Source organism: Drosophila arizonae, chromosome 2 (genome assembly GCF_054131065.1).
Source record: "Drosophila arizonae isolate 15081-1271.41 chromosome 2, UAZ_ARI_1.0, whole genome shotgun sequence".
Taxonomy (NCBI): domain Eukaryota; kingdom Metazoa; phylum Arthropoda; class Insecta; order Diptera; family Drosophilidae; genus Drosophila; species Drosophila arizonae.
Genome location: NC_142922.1, coordinates 1,519,869 through 1,543,684, shown reverse-complemented (window position 1 = coordinate 1,543,684; position 23,816 = coordinate 1,519,869). Strand labels below are relative to the sequence as shown.

The 23,816-nt window shown below is 40.1% G+C and overlaps 4 protein-coding genes across 7 annotated transcripts; 1 reads left to right on the top strand and 3 right to left on the bottom strand.

Moving 5' to 3' along the window:
- Window positions 1–2: 2 nt before the first annotated feature.
- Nup133 (nuclear pore complex protein Nup133) lies at window positions 3–4,294 on the bottom strand. Its single transcript, XM_018000730.2, has 9 exons — window positions 3,967–4,294; window positions 3,730–3,907; window positions 3,157–3,669; window positions 2,784–3,096; window positions 2,089–2,722; window positions 1,827–2,031; window positions 1,094–1,763; window positions 490–1,031; window positions 3–428 (listed from the first exon to the last, which is right to left on the bottom strand). The coding sequence occupies exons 1-9, from the start codon at window positions 4,137–4,139 to the stop codon at window positions 54–56; spliced, it is 3,603 nt and encodes a 1,200-aa protein (XP_017856219.1). The 5' UTR covers window positions 4,140–4,294; the 3' UTR covers window positions 3–53.
- A 1,608-nt stretch (window positions 4,295–5,902) lies between these two features.
- Window positions 5,903–21,733, bottom strand: cdi (serine/threonine kinase). Of its 3 annotated transcripts, XM_089476539.1 has the most exons (9): window positions 21,486–21,733; window positions 21,204–21,288; window positions 16,956–17,953; window positions 10,169–10,290; window positions 9,648–9,846; window positions 9,496–9,581; window positions 9,175–9,430; window positions 7,346–9,111; window positions 5,903–7,276 (listed from the first exon to the last, which is right to left on the bottom strand). In XM_089476539.1, the coding sequence occupies exons 3-9, from the start codon at window positions 17,391–17,393 to the stop codon at window positions 6,400–6,402; spliced, it is 3,744 nt and encodes a 1,247-aa protein (XP_089332665.1). In that variant the 5' UTR covers window positions 17,394–17,953; window positions 21,204–21,288; window positions 21,486–21,733; the 3' UTR covers window positions 5,903–6,399. The 3 variants fall into 3 exon arrangements, with proteins under 3 accessions (XP_089332665.1, XP_017874854.1, XP_089332666.1); XM_018019365.2 differs by lacking the exon at window positions 21,204–21,288; XM_089476540.1 differs by lacking the exon at window positions 21,204–21,288 and having other exon boundaries at window positions 21,517–21,733.
- Window positions 21,734–21,891: 158 nt separating this feature from the next.
- mRpL55 (mitochondrial ribosomal protein L55) lies at window positions 21,892–22,320 on the bottom strand. The gene is made up of 2 exons (XM_018019376.2): window positions 22,147–22,320; window positions 21,892–22,076 (listed from the first exon to the last, which is right to left on the bottom strand). The coding sequence occupies exons 1-2, from the start codon at window positions 22,318–22,320 to the stop codon at window positions 21,927–21,929; spliced, it is 324 nt and encodes a 107-aa protein (XP_017874865.1). The 3' UTR covers window positions 21,892–21,926.
- A 40-nt stretch (window positions 22,321–22,360) lies between these two features.
- ATPsynD (ATP synthase, subunit D) lies at window positions 22,361–23,594 on the top strand. Of its 2 annotated transcripts, none has more exons than XM_018019371.2 (2): window positions 22,361–22,500; window positions 22,797–23,594. In XM_018019371.2, the coding sequence occupies exon 2, from the start codon at window positions 22,814–22,816 to the stop codon at window positions 23,348–23,350; it is 537 nt and encodes a 178-aa protein (XP_017874860.1). In that variant the 5' UTR covers window positions 22,361–22,500; window positions 22,797–22,813; the 3' UTR covers window positions 23,351–23,594. The 2 variants fall into 2 exon arrangements, with proteins under 2 accessions (XP_017874860.1, XP_089332691.1); XM_089476565.1 differs by having other exon boundaries at window positions 22,471–22,580.
- The last annotated feature ends 222 nt before the right edge of the window (window positions 23,595–23,816 follow it).

Sequence of the window (23,816 nt, the reverse complement as noted above, 5' to 3'; positions counted from 1 at the left end):
CGTTTCTTAGTCTAGGTCTTTAATAGGAATGGCAAATGCCTAAAATGAAATGATTACAGCTCCATATCTTCCGCCGGCTTAAACATGTCGCCCACGTACTCGTAGGTCAGCTTCAGCAAATACTGAAAGGGCTTTTGCTGCGGCAGGTCGCCCAGCTCGGCGCTGTCCAGGAAGTCCTCCATGGGGGGCAAGACGTTTTCGCCCTCCTGACCCATCAGCTGCGACAGCTCAATCACCTTGTAGAAGAGCAGCTTGTGTATATAGTCGACCGCATTGTTCGTATCGTAGTCCGTCCAGTTGTCGCGCCGTATGATCGCGCACCAGATCTTGTGTCGCAAGTCGTACGGCTGATCCACATAGCTGAGCAGCTCCAAGGCCTTGCGGAACTCGACTTCGGTGGCGCTCTCGTTCTCCTCGGCAATAAAGAGCTGCAAGCAAACGAAACTATGAACAAGCCGATCTCTCGCAGAGTCACAACTGAATAGTTACATTGATGATCTCCTCCACTTTGAGCACCTTCTGGTCGGTGGGGTCGAAGCCGAAGCTCTGCAAGACATCGTGACCCAAATGCGATTGATACTCAATAATCATCAATTCGAAATTTATTTTCTCAATTTGGGCCGCCAAATCGACGTCGGCCGCAGCGAAGGCAGCCAACTTGGACAGCGACAGCATCGACTTCTTGCGCGCCACATACTCCGTTTCGCATTGGGCCAGCTCGTAGAGCACCTTGGCAGCACGTTCGAAGTCGCCGTTGAATATGAGCTGAATCCAGCCGAGCGACGGATGATCGCGCATGAATTGCGCTAGCGCCGTCTGGTTGCCCTTGAAGCGCTCGAAGACCTCTGCGTGCCGCTGCTGCCGCAAATGCCAGTTGATGGCGAACTGCGAGAAATCGTATTCCTCATATTTGCGGGTGTATTCATCCAGCCGGTCCTTGTCCTGCGTCTCGTCGCAGATGAGCACCAGGCTGGGGAAGTCCAGATACTTCTCAGCCAGCCTGGCAGCACACTCGTACTGCCGCTCCTTGACTGCAATGAAACCATATCGATAGACTCAATCATCATCATCCTAATCATCTGCTGCTACTCACTCAGCGTGGCGATGAGATCACGTCGCTGCGTCTCGAATTGCTGCTGCAGCACCTGATGCTTTTCCGTCTCCCGCACGCTGTCCAGATAGTTCTTTCGCGCCTCCAGCACCATGTCCACCAGCTCCATTATCTGCTGATAAAGCGTGTGCTTCAGCTCCGTCTCGTTGACGCACTGAGTGGCGTAGCGCACAGTATTCTCTATTAGGCGAATGAGTGCATCGTGTACGCCGGCGGCACCTGGCGTGGCTGTCCACGGCTGATTCTCATGCGCCTTGCCGGGCAGCTTGTAGCTGCTGGCATTCTGCTCCCGAAACCTCAGCGCCTGACCCAGAGTGCCCAGCACAACGGCATTGATGTCGGCGATGGTTTGAGCTACTGAGGCCGTGGTGCGATTCTGAGATGCGATGCGATCGTCTGCCATGTCGGCCAAGGACTCATAAATACTCTGAAATTTGCAGAGCTTCACATAAAATATATCCTGCGACGTCAGGCTGCCCTGCGGCCGCTCCTCCCAGCGTGAGACTGTTATATCGATGGCCTCGTCCACCAGCTTCGGCATTTTACCCTGTATCGTCCGCAGCGCCATGGCAGCCACAATTTTCTCACTGATGTCGGAGAGGATGTACGAAGTGGGTTTCAAGATATTGCTGCCACAGGGTATTGCGTTGAGCTGCAAGTATATCAGAAATATCAGCTGGATATGCATGAGCGACTAGGAGTAACTGCCACGCACCTTATCCCAAATTGAGCACTGATGCAAGAAATCAATGAAGTGGTGCAGGGCAATGCTCTTATCCCGCAGCTGGTTAATGATTTGCATGGAGCGGGAGCTGCCCAGGGCGTGCCGATTGCCATCGTGCTCCTCGAGGACGGACTGCCATCGCGGATCGGCAATGGGCAGATCCTCAGCCAAGTCCTCAGCAATGGTGATGACGATTCTATAAAGCACATCATTAGTTTACATATCTATATGAGGTATTGTCGTATAGTCGTACCTATCCAATTTATAGGCATCTAGAGGTGCTCCTTGCTGATCGGATTCGTTGATGCTTTCCATTAGATCCGCAAGGATTGTATTGACCATGTTGTTGTTGCGTTTCAGCTTATATAAGAAGGCCGCCTTCAGCTGACCCACCTCATTGTTGAGCTCATTGTAAACGTCATCCGGATCCAAGTGAAACAGTGGTAAATTGTTGGTGCTGTCGCCTAGGGTACTCTGATCCTGGCCACTGAAGGATGCATTGAACGAAATAGGCGCAAACATGTCGGGCGTATTGCAGCTGCTCATGTTCAGCAAATCGGTGCTATCAAAGTCGCCCGGCGTGATGGAGACCAATCCGTGTGTGCGGCTGAAGAAGAGTGGCAAGTGATTGCAGATGGCGGCGCTTAGGATGCGATCATCGTGCAAATGGAACTCCACTTTCTCCGCCTCAATCTCAGCTGTAGGTGAGCCATTCGACAAGAGCAGCGGATAAACCACCTTGGGTGTATACAAATACATGTGCGAGGGTCCGACAATGATGCGCACGCTAAGACACTCCTGCGCCGTCTTGCTGTTAAAGAACTTGTTCAGCTTCAGCGGCGTAAAGCACTCCAGCTGCATTCCATCCTCCCGAGCCGAGGCAACAACTAAAAGCGAGGGTGGGCTATAGTGGGTGATGTTGGTTCTGGAAAGGTGATTCGGACTCACCTATAGCGTAGTACATCTGGGGCGTATGGGCCTGGTTGACAGCGCCAACGACTATATAGTATTTTCCTTTGTACACTTGGAAGTCCATGAAGTGCATTTCGATCTCAACATTATCATTGGGCAAGCGAACATTCCAAAACTTTAAGAGCAACATTTCGCGCATTTTCCGCAAGAGATTCACATCCTCATATAGCAGCTGTTCCGAGTTGCCCTTGTTCGAGAGACGCCATCGTTGAATGGCGCGATCCGACAGCACAGCCACAATGGATTCGCCATTCTCTGTATCGCGCTCACAGCACATCCCAACCAAAAGCTGTGGATGATGCGTTTCAATTAGCTGCTGGGATGGGAGGAGTGAAGCGAGTTAGCTCACCTGATCCCTGTCGCTTCCGCTGTTCATGCCAATGAGCATCGAGGCAAACCGTTTGCCAAAGCCGCCTAGGAAACTCGTCGCAGGTTTTATAGTCTTGTGATGCAGGGTATAACGTCCATTCGTGAGACCAACTCGTAGAAAGACCAAGGTGCAGGTGGAGGTGACAGCCAAATAGCCTTGCTGCGTGGGCAGGTTGAGCAGCTGAACGAATTCCTGGCCGGTGAGTATGGAGATGTCGACGGAGTTGTTATCGTGCGCAATGGAAGTCCAATAGCGCACGTCGCCAGTCGCTGAGATTGCAATGCACGAGGCCATCTGCTGGCCCTCGGTGTGAAACACGCTAACCAATTCGCTTTTGTGGCCAATATCGCTGTAGGGCAGGGTAAGCTCACGGCACTGAGCCGAGGTGCCAGTACGTCTCTGATGCTTGCCTAAACGCGGGGGCGAGCCAACTTTGCCTGTACTAGATGTATCCTTATACTGCCAAATCAGTAGTCGACGCCCTTGCACAACCTGAAAGGCAATAATGTGTCTTTACATACATGTACAATTGTACAGAAGAGGGGAACTTACCCACGCCCAGCCTCCTTGTGTGATTTTCGCTGATACTGTGCTCGCATTTGGTCCGGCAAAGGTGAGGGCCTCATTGACGGCCACGGGCAGGGCATGGCCATAGCTCTCCACGACATTGTAGTCCGATCGAATGCCCGGTATGGACTGTGTGGTAGACCGCGCGGAGAGGCTCAAGCGACTTTTGTAATGTGTTTTCATATTAGAACATTATGTTTATAGATGCATCACCTACTTTACCTATTGTTTAACGCCGTTTTCTTCAAGCTGCCTGGCAGTTGCGATAAGCCCTGATTGCCGCCAAAAAATGATTTTCGTGTATTATCAGCGCTCGCCGGCATACTTTGACGCCGAACACTTGGTGATGATTCCCGAGAGATGCCGTAAAGCTGCTTTTGCATGCTTCGTTCCATTATTGTGTTATTAAATAAAACAATTCCAAGTTATAAACAAGAAACACATGTACACTGAACAAATTTAGCCGGCACTGAGTATGTATCGGCATAGCCGCAAACGTCGATACTTGCCGATATATAGTGGTGGCAGCTGTCAAGAAGTGTCACAACTATTTGAGCTCCGCTTGCGAGTATTGTACTTCATTTTGTAAATCTTCGGGTTAAATATTGCTAAAATTAATTAAATTAACAAAAACTTGGTATTTTAGTACATAAAAAGGCCAATTAATGTAAATCTAACAGACCAACCATGCCAAGCTAATCTAATGTGTAATCGATAGTCGACACAATTGGCGGGACTCGACAAGGTATGTTATTAACATTAAACTGTTAAGTCTATCAAACTGCTATTACATTATTATGACAGAGCTGTTATCTACAGCTGATTATAGTCGATTGGCTGCAATGTTGTTTACATGCTGTACTTTAATCGATTGCTGAGAACAATGGCGCGAAAGCTATCAAATAGGTTGGAGAGCCCACTAGATTCAACCTGTTGATATACGAACGAACAATAATAGTTCAAATATTTTTTAAATATTAGCCAACGACTAAGAAGGTGTCCGCCCTTGACACGTGTTTTAAAATGAATGTGAAATTGTGAAATCAATGTTAAATATTGATGTGCCTGATTATTAATTGTTAATTCAATGTTGAAACAATATACAGATGATATTTTAGATTTTTTTATTTTTTTTAGTTACATATCAATTTAATGTGTGCCATGGATGGTGATGATCTACTTTGCTCACTTGGACGATTTGAGTGTTCAATTACATATGCTTGTATTATTCTTACTTATAGTTATATACATCTTATACTTCTTATACACCTCAGACATCTTATGCTATGTAGACAGTATGACTTGCTTTTCACTTTTTCTATTTCTTAAGAATCTAGCACATGAAATTGGAAAAGTTAGACTCAGTCTTAGGTGTGCTATTAAAATGATGATAGCGCTTTTATATACTCAATAGACCATGAATTTAAAGTCAACTGATCGTATACTTGATAGATATAAATGGAGCTTCTTCAAATCCAATGAAATATATAATTAAAATTACAATATTTAAATTATTAAAAATTTATATAAATAATTTACTTGAGTATGAATTTTTAATATTTTTGTAATATATCATCAAGTATATATTCTAAATTGCACTCTACCCAGATCCAATGTATATATCAAAATGTCAAAACATACATCATACACCAATATATACTTACATATGTACATATGTACAAAACGCGCTGGATTTGTAATACATATGTAAATCTTAAAGTTGCTAATAATATCTGATATCTGTTGCATCTACCTAAACTGTAATATAATTGAAATCGATTGATTTGTCAAGGAAGACAGATCTTATGTAATAAATTGGCGTCGATTGGTAATACCTACCAAGTTTAGTCTGAGGAAATGGAATCAAAGAGATATGCCTAATGAAGACTATTGTGTATTTTGTTATATGTATGTTTTGCATGCCTTTGTTGTTTTGTATTTTTTTTTGTTTTTATACATTTCTTTTATTATTTATATACTCTTAATGCGACCCATTCAAATAGATCGCAAATATATGAAATACAAATATGTAGAGATATACATACATATGTACATATAATTATAACAGCAATGCCTTTCTTTGTTTTGTTTTTTTGGAAGTCTTATGCGTCTAAATTAATGTAAATAAATACTTTTCTCTCAATTGAATAGACAGATATATATATATGTATATGTATAATTATTTACTACATTTGCATAGATTTGTAACATAAATTTATAAATTAAATAGGACTAGGAACCAGTACAAAGTATTAGAAAAATGTTCCGAAATTAGAATAAATTTATACATACTATTTGGGGAACATACGATACGATGATTTGAAAGAGCCTAAATATTGTTAAATTCTAGTTCTATTATAAAAATATATCTTTATATGTATGTATGTTAAATAGTAGTAATGTGGTGCTAACATTTAATCGGTGAAACAATTATCGTAATTGAATTGGAAACCAGACACAGAGAGACAGATAGAGTGGAGTACCATGATTGTATACCACTAAATAATTCGTGTGCAAACTCTGATATATTCTGATCCAGCTCTCAAATGTTAAAGAAATTTTCCTAGACACAATCCCGAAATTAAAATTAAAAAACTGCCAACATTTTGAAAATCGCTTAAGAAAGATAAAACTTGATGTTCTTATCGAATATGGCTAACCACCTTGTCCATTTCCCATTGATTGTTGTTGCTGTTGCTGCTGATGTTGATGTTGTTGTTGTTGCTGCTGCTGCTGCTGCTGTTGCTTTTTCTTGTCGAAAATTGATAATTTTGATTTAACAGCTCCTTCGCAGACCATAATACGCTGTTGTTGCGGCTTCTTGTCCAGCTCGAAGCAAATCGAGTCGGGACTCAGGTGCCGCTTAAAGTCCGAATACCTATGTGAGTCATAGGACAGATAGTTGGACCCCAGCGCTGAGGCAGCAACAGCAGCTGCCACACTGCCGTTGCCATTCCGATTGTACATTGAAGCGGGCAATGACTCCTGTCGTTTCCTCTCAAAGTACTCCACAATTTTGGCTATCTGTGCGGACCGCGTAGTTGGCAATGCGGTAAAGGAACGATCGTCCCACAGCAGCGAGTCGGAGCTGATGTCATCGGAGCTGTCCGTGTAGATGGAGGAAGTGCGATTCTTGCAGTACAGTAATTGATTGGTGGCAAACGGACTGCGCTGCAGCAGCGAGTGTATCTCGGAATCAAGTGCCAATCGATTGATTAGGCCAGCCGTTGTCGCCGTCATCTGTGAGTCGCCACTCACCAGCGAATGGTGACAGGTGTAACGCCGATGATGCGTGGGCGGGGCCATAATCTCGGCGTCCAATTCGTCCGTCGAGTCGAGTGCTGTCGACGACGATGTATTCCCACCACCCGTGATGGCTGTAGCTTCGTTATCGATAAACAGCACGGACGACGACGTTGTGGGCGAGTCGCTGTGATGTTGCTGTGGCGTCACGGCAGCAGCAGCCACCATGGCACTAGTGGACGAAGGCGTTGCATAGTAGCAGCATCGACACAGGCTTGCCAATTTATCACTGCAAACGAAACGAAACACAAGTTGATTAATATTTGTGCAGGCGCGCAAATACTTGAAGTGCACTTACTTCAGTTTATTACTAGCCAAGTTCAGTGATTTGAGTTGGTCGTAGCAGCAGCTGCTGCTGCTGCCACTGCCAACAACCAGCGAACCGATGCCGCACAGCTGCCGCGTGTAGCTGGTGTTTGTGGTAGCTGCATCTGACTCCTCGTTGAAGCACGAGAAGAAGCCGCTTTCGATGGAGTCGCGCCGCGTCAAATTTCGTTTGGTCGGCAGCAAGTCGCACGAATTTTTCAGTCCGTTTAGTTCAAAGTCTGTGGGTGCAGGAACAGTAGCTGGGATTTCTTCGGGTGGGGGGGATTTCGAGGCAGCATCCTTTTCCGATAAGCTGCTCTGGGACAGCTCCTTGCCGTACTCAACCTGATTATTGCCCGAAATCATATCAGTTGTGGTTAAATTCAATGACGTTAATGTATTGGCGGAATTACTTGTCTTCAGCAAGGGCGCCACTTCAAGCTCGCTATTGCTGTACTTCATAATAGTTCCGCTGCTGCCTCGAAAAAGCGGATGCGTGTAGAGGGAGTTGGCGCGGTACTTGCGTGCCACTGGCATTGCCGAGGGACGGACGGCGCTGTCGTCGCTGCTCGATTCTGCGTCTGCGCAATTGCCACCGCCGTCGAGATCTTCGCCCTCCGAGTTGCAATAGTCGCAGTCGTCGATGTCGGTCAGGACAGGTGTGGGAAGCGCAGTCGCTGCCGGCGCTTCACTAGCTTCACTGGCTACACTGGCAGCATTGCTGTTTCGCTGTGGCAATTTCAGTTCGATAGCGCTGTATTTACGCGTTAGCTGCGGGGATGCTGGTAGACTCTTTGGTTCGGTACAGCTAGCTGTTGGTGGCGCACCGCCCGGATTGGGCTCGAGCTCTGTGCCTGTGGCCGCACTCTTGGCTTGCATTGCGACGAGCTCCTTGAAAAACGGCGCTGACATCTCAAAGCACGAGCTGAACAAATCGCCCACGCCTGCTGCATACGTCTTTGGATTGGCGCCCAGTATCTTCTTGACGCCTCGAAGCTGCGCTAGCGTCGTAAACGGATTCGGCTTCACCCCGTTGGGGTCCTTCGTTGTCGTCGGTTTGTATTGCGGATCTTTAAGGCACATTGTTTCACCGACTTTGCGCAGCGTCAATACCGCCGGCACCAGTGGAATTATCAATGGTGAGTCCGACAGTTTCGTTGTTGTTGTTGTTGCTGTTGTCGTTGGTAAAAGGACCGTGGCTGTCTGCGGATCGCCCACTTGTCGCGGCGGCGTCGGCGAGTGCGTTGAGGATCGCTGCCGCTGCATTTGATGACATCGCGCCTTGTCACTGGGCGACGTATGCAGCGGAAAGTGTATTATGTTCTCGCTGAGCGAACGACGATGAAGTAGAATTTCAGCTTCTAGTTTCTGTGTGGCGCGACGAACGCGAGATTTCAAAATATGTTCGTCGTCATATTCAGCACTGTCGGCCAACCAGTTGGGTGTGCCCGGCATAGCTGCCGAGGCTGATTTACAGCTAATTCCGGTACTGGGAAATCGAAATCCATCTTCATCCACGTCACACTGGTAGCGCGGTGTCAGCACACCTGCCGGGGCTGTAAATATGCTTTCGGCAGTTGACGACGCCGTGTTGGCCAATGTGATTGCGCTCTCTATATCACTGCCGATCGGCGAACAATTGATTAGCTCCAACGAGCTCAATGGACTCGCGCACCTCGACTCCTGTTCACACTTCTCTAGAAGTAGTGTCAGCTTCTTAGTCGCATCACTGAAAGTGGGTCGACTCTTCGGATCGTACTGCAATGAGAAAGGAAATTTTAGCTTCTAGATCTTATCTTACGGCATATCTAGAGTACATACTAGACAACAGTAGAAGGCCAGCCTTAAGAATACAGGTGGAGTGTCCATGGGACAGAGCTCGACAAAAGCCAGGTAATCCAAGCCAAATGAGGCTGTACGCGGCATCAGGTCGGGATCAGCTTCGATGCGCGCAATGATCTCACACAGAATAATTCCGAATGAAAATACGTCGCTCGTCTGATCGTACCACTGGCCCTTCAAACACTCCGGACTGACCCAGTACGGCGAGCCAACTGTCTCCAAGCGCGTCTTCCCGCTGCAAGTGTGTAATGTATTAGGTTAATTAAAGCAGACTGAGATGGAGAGAACTTATGAACTTACGATTTCACTGGAATCTTAGCTGCTAATCCAAAGTCGCCCACAACAGCTTCGTATTGACCATCTGCCAGATGGCGTACAAGCACGTTCTGTGAGAAACGAAATCAACTTGTTAATTGCAGCTCTAGTTGGACAATTTCTCAATGCAATCCTACCTTGCTGGTTAAGTCTCTGTGGAAAATGCCCGCATCGTGTAAATAAGTCATTCCTCTCGATATACCAAGGGCCAGTCTTACTTTCTGCGCGGCGCTGAGAGGCAACTCCTTGTTGGCCAGGAGCTGCTCAAGTGAACCGCCGTTGATATATTCCGTCAGGGCATGCAGTTGTCCCTCGTGCACACAGACGCCCATGAAACTAGAAAGGAGTTGAGGGTGGAAATTAGTATATGAAATTAATTATATACATATTTCTCAATCATATGAAAACCGGGAAACAGCTCAGATTCATACAGACAGACGGACAGATAGACCTATACAAATACAGAGAGGCAAACTACTGACAGGCTCGAAGCCAGATGAAGAGCAACTCATTTGATGAAGCTGATTAATAGAAGCTAAACCAGTTATATATTTACTCTAGTGCTGCAACGCCTACAGTCTCTTACGTTAGTTGGAGCTACAAAACCGCATACCCCCTATGAGCACTGCACAGTGGTCCAGGGTATTGAAGCACTCACCTCAGTATGTTAGCATGAGATAATTTATTAAGCAACTGCACTTCCCGCAACATGTTCGGTCGATTGGCGCGCAATTGATTCATTTTCAGCACCATCACCTGTCCAGTTGTGCGATGAGTGACCTAAATAATGCAGAAGAAGCAGCATGAAACGATTATTAGTTATATATATTTCATAAAGACGTATTAAATAGATATATACACAGTTGCATTCACGAAAATAGGAGTGCAGCTGTTGGCAAAATTTAATACCTAAACAAAAATACTTTACATTAAATAAGTTTAATAGGAAAATGATTAACAACAGCAAATGAAATTATTTATACATATAAATATATGTCAATATCTGTGAGCTGCATATCAGTTGCTGTGGTTACATATACATATATCATTGTCATTATAGTAGTTAAGCAAAGAATATACGAAATTCAAGATCTTCAGCTCAAAGATGCATTCGAAACGTATTCAAGTCCCCGATACATCAGCAGCTCTCTCGCTAGGCAATTCTTGAGCCTCTTATGGCATAACGCGCCTCATGTATACATTTTTGAATAGGGTGATGGTAATGGCTGTTACTTAAACACTTGTTTGCTCATGCTGATAGTTTCACTTTCAACTCGCTGAGGAATGGCCATTGCGGAAATAAAAAACAACAAGACGTCGCCAAATGCCGCAACTCAACAGAAAAACACATCCTTTTTGAACAGCCAAAAACCAAGATTGAGCAGTAAAGTTAACAACAGCCTCAAAAACCAGTCGAACGCCTGAGACGTCCATCCGAAGCGAACCTGACAGCAGGTTACGAAAAGCGGCAGAAAAAGTCAAATAAAACCCGCCTGCTGTACAATTTAGTTGCAGCCTGGCTAGTTGGCTGGCTGGCTGACTGGCTGACTGGCTGGCAGCTCTGCTCGTCTCATTTGGGGGGGATATTCCCAAATGGCCAAACAAGTTTCATATGGCGGCATTGACCACGCTTCAAATCGATTGCATCGCCAACTCTTTAGCTTATTTTTTGTTTTTCTTTCATTTTTCTGTTGTTAACTATTTCCACATGCAATTTTGCTTTGCTGTTAACAAATATTTAATACGATTTCAACTTGATTTTCGTTTGAACGTGTTTTTTTTTTTTTTTATATACATTTTTTTTTTTTTAATCGCTGCACAAAGCAAATTTCGTATAACATCTCATTGAAGTCATTTCACTAATGAAATGGTAAAAAACATAATGTCAAATAATCACATTTGCGTTCTGTGGCAACCATTGCATGCATTGCTCAAACGTTTCCTGACCCTACGAAACCACATGCCTAGCAGACTATCAGACGATGCGTATATTGGTTTTTGTCCGGCATACGACGGTCTAAAGACTTGACATATTCTATACTCGCCAAATATGCTTTTCATTTGCATTCTTATCATAAAAGGTATTTATATATATTTATATTCAGCAGAGAGCATATTGTCCTTATCTAGAGTTCGTCTATTTAAATGAAGCCTGCAGCTTGAGAGAGTCTTTAAAGTTGGCATATACACTCCAGCCTACCCAATATAGCTCTCATCTCGTAAATATGCTATATGGGAGTGTAGACTTTAGATCAATCTGATTAGATTATCGATCCATTAGATTACTTTATCTTAGATATGTTGCTTTAAAGGCTGGATCTAACTACATATGTAGATGCTTACATATATATTCTTAACATGTTATCAGAGAATAAGTATACAGACGTATATATTTATTTAGTAGTTAGTGTAAAATTCTATATATTGTCATCTATGTCCTTCTCAAGTCTCCATTTGATTCTCGGCTCTACTAGTAGTTCCATATATACTCTCTAGTTCTCTATACCTCTCCTATATATATATATATATATAGAAATTTAGCTCATTCCCAGTCTAAGTAACTTAAGATTAACCAAATTGAATATATGAATATTGGAGGTATGACAGGTTCTACAACACTGTATTCTAAACAGTTTTAAGAGTAGTTCCAGCTCAGCTAGTTTCAGCTAGTTTAGTGCTTGAATTAAACGGCTCTGCATTGTTTACTCTGCCACTCTCTATTGTTTACTAAATTTAGTGGTTTTGTAGAGCCATAAACGAGTATTATGCAGTCGTTAGCGCCCCAGTGGCTCATTCACTGTAATTCTATTTTCTCTATTTATAATTATTATTTCAATTTAAGTAATGCTTTTTCTCATAACAAGTTTCATTACCGCTACCTCTTTATGCAGGGTTCTATAATTATAGGTATATAATGGTATGTGAATACAACTAAATCTATATATATTTATGTATATGTATCTGTAGACCAGTATTTGAAAAGAAGATCGTCGAGTGTCGCTACCGTTGCCCAGTTCTGAGCAGTTGATTGAGGTCGTAACCATTAGCAAAACTAAACAGTTAGCCATTCGTCCGACCAGAATGGAATTTGGCCCAGTTTGCTTTCTTTCTATTTTTTTTTTTTTTTTTTTTTTTTTTTGCTTTTCGCGTTGCCTCTAGTATCTGTATCTAGACGTTCAACTTGCTTTTCGTCGTTTTGGACATGCTTCCACTACTTTAAGTTGTGCAACTCATCAACGCCAAAGTGAGCTCTGCCACAGCCAACAATCACTTAGAAACAAGTGTATGCGACGTAAGTATGACGATGGCTAAACGGTTTTTCGTTTTCTGTTCCCCTTTCTGTCCCCTTTGCTCAAAAATAAACGTTCACATATATACATCCCATATCACATATCACTCTACCAATTTGCTCTTCAGATTAAGGCTTTTACACAATCTATTAGCTATAATCAGTGTTCTTGTTAAGTGAATCAAATGCCGCTTTGAAGTACTTTATGAATACGTTGCTAAGTAGCTGGCAGCATTTTTGTACAGGGTATTGAGATTTGAGTCACCAAATCTGTCACGCATAGTTCGGATACTTTTATAAACCCATTAACATTACGTTTATTTGAGTCATGCCCAATTTGTCATAGAGAATTGCTCGAAAACTTTGCTTCTATGACATTCGTCGGGAATTATTAAGCTAAGAACTACCCTGTACTTTACCCAGTTGTTCCTAACCAATTTTTAGATAATGTATTAACAGACATATATATGATAAGCATACTTGTATGAGTCTTCAGCCACTTAAGGCGTACTTTATAGCTAAGGCTGTATATTGATTTTTATATAAATGTAAAAAGCCATCGATAATTTGAAAGGATAGACAAGAAAATATATATATGAAGTATAAATAAGGAATCGATAATACAAGCAATTAGGTGCTCAATCTTAAATTTCCAGCTCCCTTGTCTGTATAGATTTGATTCAAATATTTCCCGCTTTCAATTGAGTTTTTGGCAATATATCTATCACTTGTTAACTGTAACATCGATGAATAAAAGTGAAATGTGAAATGCTGCAACAGGCAACAGGCAACAAAATAAGAAATAAATAATTGCTTTTTACCCCATTCAAGATGAGATACATATACACACATACGACATACATACATACAAATACAGTTGGCTGCACAGTTCGGGCCGTGGGCAAGAGGCATGCCAGACAACTAAGCTGCGCTTCAGAGCTCATTCAGTTTCACATTTCACATTTCAAATGTGAGAAAATAATATTTATTGTTAAGAGTTTGAACTGGAGTTGTTTGAGCTGAGCTTGGCTCTTCACTTTGTTTTTGAAAAACCTCGTGGCAATAAATTATCCATAATATCTATATACATATATATATATATAAATATAATTTATATATATAAGCATATGAGACCTCCATAAAGTACAATAACCGGCGTACCCCCGTACTTCCCATACACGAATATTTTTGTTGTTTTTGATTCATTAAGTCTTTTCTTTTAATTATTGCGTGTCGGGAAAAAGAAAGTATGTATCAATTGCCTTTGCTTTTGTTTTTGTTTTTGCTTTTGTTGTGTTATGTTAGAAAAAAAAAAAAAAATTGAAATATTGTTGATTAAATGCTTAAGCTTATCATATATACAGCATATTGTTGAAGAAGTCAGAGCACTTCACAAAGAAATTACTTTTCCATGTTGAACGAACAACATTTTCGTATGGGGGAGTTTCGTGAATTTCTTGAATTTCATGTCGAGATCTCTATTACTTTTCGCACATTTTGAGTGTGCGCTTGAGTCACAAATTGAGTTGCTCTACTCCACGGTGGCGTAACGAGTATATTGGTTTCACGCATTTGGCTGTCTTGCTTTACATTTGTTTGTATGAACTGTATGGAATGACTAGAATCTTAACTATAAATCTATCATAATCTAAAAGGTCTTAAATATAATTTGGTGAAGAGTGTCTCTAAGTCGTTTTTAAAAAAGCTTTTTAAATTTTCAATATAGTAAAGATACAAGCGAAGGTATCCCCAGGTCGAGCATACCCGCCTGTTGCCCTCTTGTTGTCTCATAAAAATTATTAAAAAAGACTGCAGCAAAAACAAAATTTATATTTTTGGCACATTCACAAATTTATTGAAAATTTGTAGGCAAACGAAGAAATTGTGGCTTATAGCACGCGACGTGAGGCGCGCGTAGAACAGAAATAGATAATGTTTGTGGGTGTGTGGCAATCAGCGGACAACGGCTGAAATCCCCAATTCATTGTGAAATTTATAGGATCTTGGGCAACATCGCGTCTTACCTAAAGCACAAGACATTTGATCTTATATGCTAATGCTGGGCAAGGCCACACCGATGCATAATGAAATTGGCTTGATAAACATGTATAAATATTTGCTATATATATTTCAATTGCAATATCAAAATGCAGATCCCAGTTTAAAACAAAGCATTGGCAACGGCCGGCCATAACAAACGATTACGGTACTGATCTATAACGTGTGGTTATACCATATTATATAAGCCTCTAACAGACTTTCGATCGCCGCGGCATTTGTTGCTTTTGTTTTGTTTTGTTTTCAATTTTCAGTTTTCAGTTTTCAATGCTGTGTTATGGGGCTTTGCCTTTGTTATTGAAAGTGTTTTTGCCGGCTGATTAGTGCGTTAAATATTTTTACTATTTTTGCCAAACTCTGTTTCTTGTTATGCAAATGTATTTTCCTTTCAATTTTTGTTGCTTCTTTTTGTTCGAACTCGATTTGACAACTCCACTGAAGATTAACTGTAAATATTTTACGGCTTTCAATTTAAATAGATCAATAGGAATGCCCGACTCTGCCATACCCTAATACCTCTAAACACCAAAATGAACACGGCGTATATGAGTCTTCAGGCGTCAGCTTAAACGGGAAACATTAACATAAACTTCATACACTACAATCGTAAATATAACATGGGAAATTATTTGTTTTCTTCAATTCGGGGGATCATATTCGAAACTTGAGCCTAGAGTCTTTCATTAAAGTAAAAAAAATCCACTATGCCTAAATGGATCTCCTCAATGAACATAAATAAAATGGATGTACTCCATATGGTATAGGGGATGGATATCTATATTTTAATGACTTTTATGCAGTTGTTAGATTTATTAAGACTCTACTTACTAAGTTTATTTGTTTCTGAATATCTCTCATTCATTTGCATAAAAGTCTTGCCCTGAATTACCCTTCTCGAGTCGCTAGTATCTGAAACCCTGAACTCAATTCCAAAATTTGCCTAATTGTACTTTGCATTAATGCAACTCATGTATTTCGCGCTCAATTTCCGCACGATACACAGACGTAAGGTCTAGCACGTAGCAAGACGATCGATCGATAGGCAATTCTTTAAATTTGAATGCCTTATCATTTAATGAAAAATATTTTGATTCGACAATCGGCCATGCTTGATTAACTGTAACATTTATGACAATATACAAATACAATTTATTGTAGGCAATACAAAACGTAGTCCAACTATATTAAGCTCAACTCCCCAGTTAGTAACTGGTTATTTCTAGTTATTATAAATAACATATGGCATTTTTCATTAAGTTATCGTGAGATTTCAGCAAAACAATCAGATATGCATTCCAAACTGTAACTAGTTCAGCTTTGCATTAATCTAACCCATTTTTATTGAATAATTCTTTCAGTACAATCAGTCCCAACTTTGAGTATACTAACGAGTTATACTAAAGATATTTTGGGAAATTTTGAATTGAACTGAAAGAAGTGAAGTGAACGCACTCCATACAATATAGCTACTTAGCCAACGTCCCACAGCATGTTGTTAATTAGTCTATGCGTAACTGGAAGAGAGAAACATACACACAATGGTAAAAACTAAATACCATAAAAGGCAATGGACTGCTGCTGCCTGTACAGCAATATTATTTATTAGATGCATTGAGAAATTCGCACGCGAATATTGTCTGTGGCATTGGCTATTCGAAGCATTAGAAAGCATAAATTAAATTAATTATATATCATATAAAAGGCCGAAAAATAACTATTTTCACTTATGAAATTCAACAAATGAAGTGAAATATCTATCAATGAAAAGCGAAAATATAATGCGTGCAATTTGTCATTGTATTTCTGTATATACCCTGTACCCTTTGAAGATGTGCTTAGGTATATTTCTGTATTAGTGTTAGTTTATTGAAATGGGTATTTCATAATCTGTTACTTCCACTTCCAGAGTTTCCAATAACATCAATGTAATTAGTTTAGCATCTTGAAAGTCAGGTTATGATCTTCTTTTGACAAACCCAACATAACTTATATACTAATTGCAAATACCCTAACTAATATTATCAGTTTTTAATACTTTCAAAATATTTGTTTAAATATAATATTTTTGTAATGTGTTAGCTTATGGTTTCGCACTTACCCTGTAAACTTCGGAGAAAAACCCTGAACCGATTTTTTCCTTAACAAAGTCGTCGACAGAATATAATGCGGAGACGGCAGTACGTAGAGCGCGACATGAGGACCCAGTGACCAGACGGTCCGATGATATTGTCCGCATAACAGATGTCGGTGGATGCTCGTGGCTGGTGCTTTTCGTACTCCAATTAGTGTTAGTAATAACACTATTGCTGAGCCCGCCCGCTGACAGCTCGGCCGTCGGCTCGCCAACTCTATGAGACACTGAACACATGCCCGATGTGCTGCTGTCTCGCCACAGATTCGGCGATGCGTCCACTTGATCACAAGACTTGTTAATATTATTGGTGCTGTCGTTGATATTGCTACTGCAGCTGGTGCTGCTGGTGGTAGTGGTGCTGCTCTCTGGGGGACCAGGTCCACTGTGTTGGTTTAGATTCATTATTATCAGCTATGAAGAATTTTTGTTAGATGTGTTGGCGCTTGTGCTCGATGTTGTTGCGTTTGCTGTTGACGTTTCTGTTGTTGTTTTTGTTGTTGCAGTATTTGGCAGGTGGGTGAGGATAAGCCGATGGCTGCTGATACAGTAGGCCTTGGATAAGCGGCAGCTCCTTAAAGCTGCGTAGCTCCACTGAAATTACATTGGCCACGATTCGAGAGATTCGGCGACTGAGCCTTAACGCGAACACGGAATATTCTAAATGTTTTATGTTGGGCGCTTGAATTTTCAACTTATTTACTTTCCCTTATTGAGGCTCATCAATTTCTTATACTTATTTGGCCAAATCATTTAACAAACTTTCAAGATAAGAAAAAAAAAAAAAAAAAAAAAAAACCTATTGGTATTTATACAAATAAGGATATGAAAATCGATCGGAAAACGAAAATTTGGGATAATTCAAATGACGAGAAACTCCAGCAAATGTGATAGATATTTTCATGTGAATTTTACGTTTGGCACAATCTTATTGGAAGATTTTTGAATCGGAAGCGTTTGCAATTCTGTGGAAGAAAAATTAAAAAATGAATATACAATTTAGTAAACGATTAAATACTAGATCAATTATAACTAACTGATGGTAGTCAGGCCTACCTTCCCCCATATAGCTCCTATTTGGTGGTTTATTTTTATCTTTCTTATCTTGTTTAATTATTAGCATAAAACAAATTGAAATCGATATCGAGCTCACATTATAATTATTTAGGCATAATATCTAGTTAATCTTATGAGCTCTATAATCTCAACTCATTCCCTTATTATTGATATTTTAATTTTTGAGCGTATGTATTTTAATTAACTCTCTAAAGAATGGAAAGATTTTATATATTTTTGATTTGTAATACGTCCCCCCGCAACCTCTTGGAATTGCAAATGAAGGCTATAGCAGGCACATGTGACACCTGACAAATACACACATCTGCATGTCGTTATCACACATCGAAATTCTGATTAGGGGAGTCCAACTGGAACACAAGCTATTCAGCAATTAATTTCCCATAGCAAATCCCAATTGGCACGTGCCTTTGTGTGTGTGTGTGTGTCTGTGTGCGTGTGTTTGAATGTGTTTTCGCATATATTATTTCTTATGTATGCATAAAAGACTAAGAAGAAGAAGAGTATCCACTAGTCCGGCACTCCCGACTGAAGCACTCTCACGTGTCATTAACTTATTTATTTAGTAATTTTCTGTGTACAATTTGTGCAGAGTAAATTTAGAGCTGTTTGCTTTTGATAAGAACACTCGTTTTATTAAACACACGTTCATTTTAACGTTCTTAATGCTGATAAAAATAAACATTGCTAACAATCTACGTAAAGCAATTTTTTTTTTTTTTTTTTTTTTTTTGCCATTGACTTTGAGTAGCTGTTCCAGTATATTTTAGATTTACAATGCCACTAAATGCTAAAATTTTCTAGAAGTTGGAAAAGAATGTTAGCTAACCGCCTGTCTGATTAATGATGACATAACAACGTTGTTGTTATTTTCCGTTCTAATCAAAAAAGAAATAGAAAAAATTATCAACAAAAAAACAATATCAACAACAACAACAACGACAACAACAGCAATACAAGCTAGCAATTTGATTTGCACCTTTTTATCAGTGAATTGGCGATAAGATAGTAGCAGAAAAAATAGCCTAGCAAATCTACAAATTGGGCATACAAAATTTTGCCAGCAATCGAAATATTTCCAGTTGTCAAATCCTTATTAGACTCGACGACTATGTTACTTACTTATTGTTGCTGACTCGTTCATCCAATGTATAGCCAAATTAGCCAAATTCTTATTAGACTAAATTACTCTGTTATATAACAGTGCAGTCTCAGGCTTAGTACACAATACTCTGTTAGCTAACAGAAATATCGCTTACATTTAGTGCTGGCTAAACGTTAACTTGTTTGAGCTCTGTTAGCTACCTCGCTAGGGTTAACACAAAGTGCCTAAATTGAAAAGTAAATATGATAAATGATTCAATTTTCTTTTATTCAATTTACCTAAAATGCTGCGGCACGGCGGCTCATAGCATTGAAATGAATGCAAAGTTCAAGGCTAACTAGGTATGTGCGCAGCTAGCAAATTCATGCCTTAAAGGCATCAGCAGGAATGCGGCTGCCATTGCCAATAATACCCTGTACAATGCTGGCCGGCGTGAGCAGCGTTTTCTATTGCTAAATTGAGGTGCTCTAGGCGCAGTAAATGCAATTTCGCAGTACAGATTTAGCCTTTTTTGTCAACTGACTCAGTCGGCAAACTATTTTCTTGGTCAGAAATGCATTCTGTGATAGTTCTCATCTAAGCAAAGTATAAATGATGTCTCATCTAATACCCTGTTACATTTCATTCCAGCAACTGTTGCAGTGAATTAAAAGAACAAAAAGTAATATGCCAATGAAATATGGTTAATTCGTATACAAAGCGTTGCAAAGAATTGTGAAAAAATAAACAAATATAAAAGAAAATGGAAAAATGGAACAAGGCCCACAAAGGAACTTAAACTCATAAAAAAAATTAAATTTATGGAGTATAAAATGGCTTTTGTTTTTGCTTTTACAATGCCAGAATACCCCATTTTTTATTTACCCTTTGCCATATTTTCCGGCATGTTATCTATTTCGTTATCTATCGCCAATTAACATATTGGTTTAATTTCGCCATAAACTGCAAGTAGAATGAAGACTGGAAGATAAATTGGACTAGAAGACATAGCAGAGAAAACAAAAGAAAGCGCAAAAGCAGAGTAATGCAGCTAGCAAAGCAAGTGTAAAATGCGAATTGGAAAATATTTCAATGGTTTTTGTCCATTAGCACCGATCCGAAATCCAATAAGAACCAACTGAATCACTGACTTCAAATAGTGGCACTACACATATGACATATGAATGTGTGTAAGCATATATGTATATACAGGCCACATATATACACATTCACAAAAACAAAAACATCTCACAACGAAAACAAACACAATGCTGGCTTATATGTATGAGTGTGACTATGAATGGATTCACATAATAATAAGTGAAACATCTGTCGCAGCATTCGCATTTTCCGTTGAAAAGTGGCTTTCCACCAAACGAAAAAAGCGTTGGTATTGGGGAAAATAGCAGACACTAAGACTGAGCTCCGTCCGCATCGTCGGCGCGCGAGTGTGTTGGTGTGCTTGTGAGAATGTGTGTGTGTTATTTTTACATTTCCGCTGCTTACAAAAATAAGTGCATGTAGCCAGCCATCCACATTAAACAGCATTCCAAGCATATACACACACAAGCACACACACACGTACACAGAAGAGGCGGTGGAGCAACATAACGGGGTAAAACCAGAGCAAATCTTATGAATATGTATTTGTAAACAAACGAAATATATTATTATAACATATAAAAGAAATGTATATTTAGTTTTTGTCTGTGGTCAAATTATATATGTATATGATTTGTATTGGGAAATATTGATGTACTGTCCCAGGCAAAGGTCACATCATCTATGGCAGAACCGCTTCCGACGAAAATGCAGCAGAAAAGAGAACGAAACATGTACCATGTAAACCCACACACAGATGCACATGCACACTGACGCACACACACACTCGCAGAATGCACACGCCTTCACAAATATTGTTAAGCGCAGGCATATGCATATTAAACAAGAATGTTTATATTTATGACTATACGAGACACGTCCCACCCAAAGAATTTGTTAATATATTTTTTTGTTTCCCTACTGATAAAATATCTTAAGCAAACATTATTTACCAGTTATTTTCGTTTTTATAATCCAATAAGTACGCTATGTATACATATGCACATATACATGTATGCGTCTGTCTGCGCTATTTGGCTGCAATTGTATTAATATGAAAACACAAGCACAAAATTTAACGCAAAAAACCTTTTGCGCGTTGTCGTTTTGAAAACTCCAAAATTTAGTTGGAAGCAAAAATTTCACTAAATAATACGCTCGTCTTGTTTACTGCATACTATATACAATTGTAAACTAACTCACACACACACACACACACACAAATATACACATACGGGTATGTATGAAGATTTATTGGACAACTACCAATTCATCATTTCACTATAACGTTTTCTACAATGCATTTTATGATGCTTAAATAACTTTATTTTTAAGTGCCGATAACTTTTACTATTTTTATATTTCCTTGCATTATTAGATGTGCTTATATTTGCACTAGCGAATCGTTTACAAACAAGTCGCGACGCGAACCCACGTCAAGCTCCGTTTCTGTCTGTAATCTGAACAATTAATTTGGCGAGTGTGGCCGCACTTGACAATGTAAATACCCCATAAAATGCGAGGATTTTAATTGTGGTTACTTTCAGTATTTTTTGGTATAAATACTTAATAAAGCACAGTCACACTTTATTATGGAATTCGCTATTTTAAACGAAATTTATTAGTAATGATATACATATATAACAACTTTACTATGCCTTTATTTATATGATAGGCTATTTTTTATTTTTAATATATTTCATATACTTTCTCGCATTAAAGTTGTCTTCCACTTCGTCCATAATCTTGACCTTTTTACGCGGCTTTCGAGCCTCCAAACGCGACTTACGCTCCGCCTCGGATAATGTACTTAAATCCAATGGCAGCTGAACAGAATGGAATATATTCAATTTGTAAATATCATTCTCCTAAATATGTATCATCTTATATAATTACTTTGATTATTTTGCGGGGCTCGTGGTATCGAATGTTAATTGTAGATCCATCAGGGTGCACAACAACTGTCGGATAAGTACGACAGTAGACAGAACGATGAAGTCGCGTCACTGATGCAGTGGCCGATGAGAGGGCACGCGTCTGTTGTAATGCTTGAGGCAAAAGCTTAAGCATTTTAATAATATTGTTATTAAACGCAATATTTAGAAGCAATTGATAACCCAAATGTGTTCATCGAGTGTGACCAGCTGTTGAGAGTAGAAAATGTGTCAGTTCTTTGCTTTGCAATCGGATGTTGGCAAGGTATATTCGATTGCTTTTGCCGTCTGATTCGATAATTATTATCTTGTTGAAGTAAGTGGTGTGCAAAATCGTGTGTAAAATAAAACTTAATAAATTATTATAATTCCATCTAAGGAATTCTCTTTTTGAATGTAATACATACTAAGAACTAAATGATAATGTCTTGTGATAACTTCGTATTGGGGATTATGAAAAATTTTGTGCTGCAATTAAGTTACATAATTATTGCAGAACAATTTTTCTATGCACAGCTGAAAAAAATAAAATAAAATCTAAGAGCTTAGCACTAATTTTTTGTACTTTTATGGCATTGCCATACGATTTTCATCGCTTTTCTCTGTTTTCAGAATTGAACATAATAATAATGGCAGCACGCCGCATCGCTCAATCCTCGATTAACTGGTCTGCTCTGGCCGAGCGTGTGCCCGCTAACCAGAAAAGCAGCTTCGGTGCTTTCAAGACAAAATCGGACATTTACGTGCGTGCCGTGCTGGCCAATCCAGAGAATCCGCCAAAAATCGATTGGGCATACTACAAGAAATTGATTCCCGTCTCTGGTCTAGTCGATAACTTCCAGAAGCAATACGAGGCGTTGTCCGTGCCATACCCGAAGGACACTGTTTCCCAGCAGGTTGATTGCGAAATCGAGGAGTCGAAGAGCGAGATTTCCAAGTACAAGAAGGAATCTGAGCAGCGCATCCAGAATTACCAGAAGGAAATCGCTCATTTGAAGTCATTGCTACCATACGATCAGATGACAATGGAAGATTATCGTGATGCATTCCCCGAAAGCGCATTGGATCCCATCAACAAGCCCACTTTCTGGCCCCACACACCAGAAGAGCAAGTTGGCTACAAATCCAAGGAGCAGCTGGAGGCTGAGGCCCATGGACACCATTAAGCGCAATTGTGCATCTAGTTTAGCATGATATAAGTGTTTTGATTTAAATTATAAACATTTATGAAGTGCTATAAAAATCTTTAAAATCGAAAATAAAGTGAAGAAATTCGAAACGATTTTGGTATCTTGAATTTGCCGGAAGATTAATTTTATCTATCGTTATGTTGGCATGTAATTAAAACCAAGAAACCGACATCTTCATGCTTATATAAATTCAGTAGTAAATAAAGTGATCTTGCATATATATTTTTGTTATTGTTTCTATTATTTTAAAATGATGTTATTGAACTACGCCAACCTTCAGGCATTGAGAAATGTAACATAAATTTCGATTCATCGATAAATTTGTGAACAAAGAAGAATAACATTAGCATTTGAGGCTCTGTTAAAATGTTTTTGAACCAATTAGAAGATTTCAAATCTAAAAGCAAAACAATTGATATTCGTTAGTTTAAATATAATATAT

Coding starts and splice junctions, on each gene's coding strand:
- mRpL55 (XM_018019376.2), bottom strand. CDS start 22,320: ATGCTTAAGCTTTTGCCTCAAGCATTACAACAGACGCGTGCCCTCTCA. Junction 22,077..22,146: donor AGCCCCGCAAAATAATCAAA/GTAATTATATAA, acceptor CATTCTGTTCAG/CTGCCATTGGATTTAAGTAC.
- Nup133 (XM_018000730.2), bottom strand. CDS start 4,139: ATGGAACGAAGCATGCAAAAGCAGCTTTACGGCATCTCTCGGGAATCA. Junction 2,723..2,783: donor CCAGATGTACTACGCTATAG/GTGAGTCCGAAT, acceptor CCTCGCTTTTAG/TTGTTGCCTCGGCTCGGGAG. Junction 429..489: donor AAGTGGAGGAGATCATCAAT/GTAACTATTCAG, acceptor GTTTGCTTGCAG/CTCTTTATTGCCGAGGAGAA.
- cdi (XM_089476539.1), bottom strand. CDS start 17,393: ATGAATCTAAACCAACACAGTGGACCTGGTCCCCCAGAGAGCAGCACC. Junction 9,847..10,168: donor TCTCATGCTAACATACTGAG/GTGAGTGCTTCA, acceptor ACTCCTTTCTAG/TTTCATGGGCGTCTGTGTGC. Junction 9,582..9,647: donor ACAGAGACTTAACCAGCAAG/GTAGGATTGCAT, acceptor CGTTTCTCACAG/AACGTGCTTGTACGCCATCT.
- ATPsynD (XM_018019371.2), top strand. CDS start 22,814: ATGGCAGCACGCCGCATCGCTCAATCCTCGATTAACTGGTCTGCTCTG.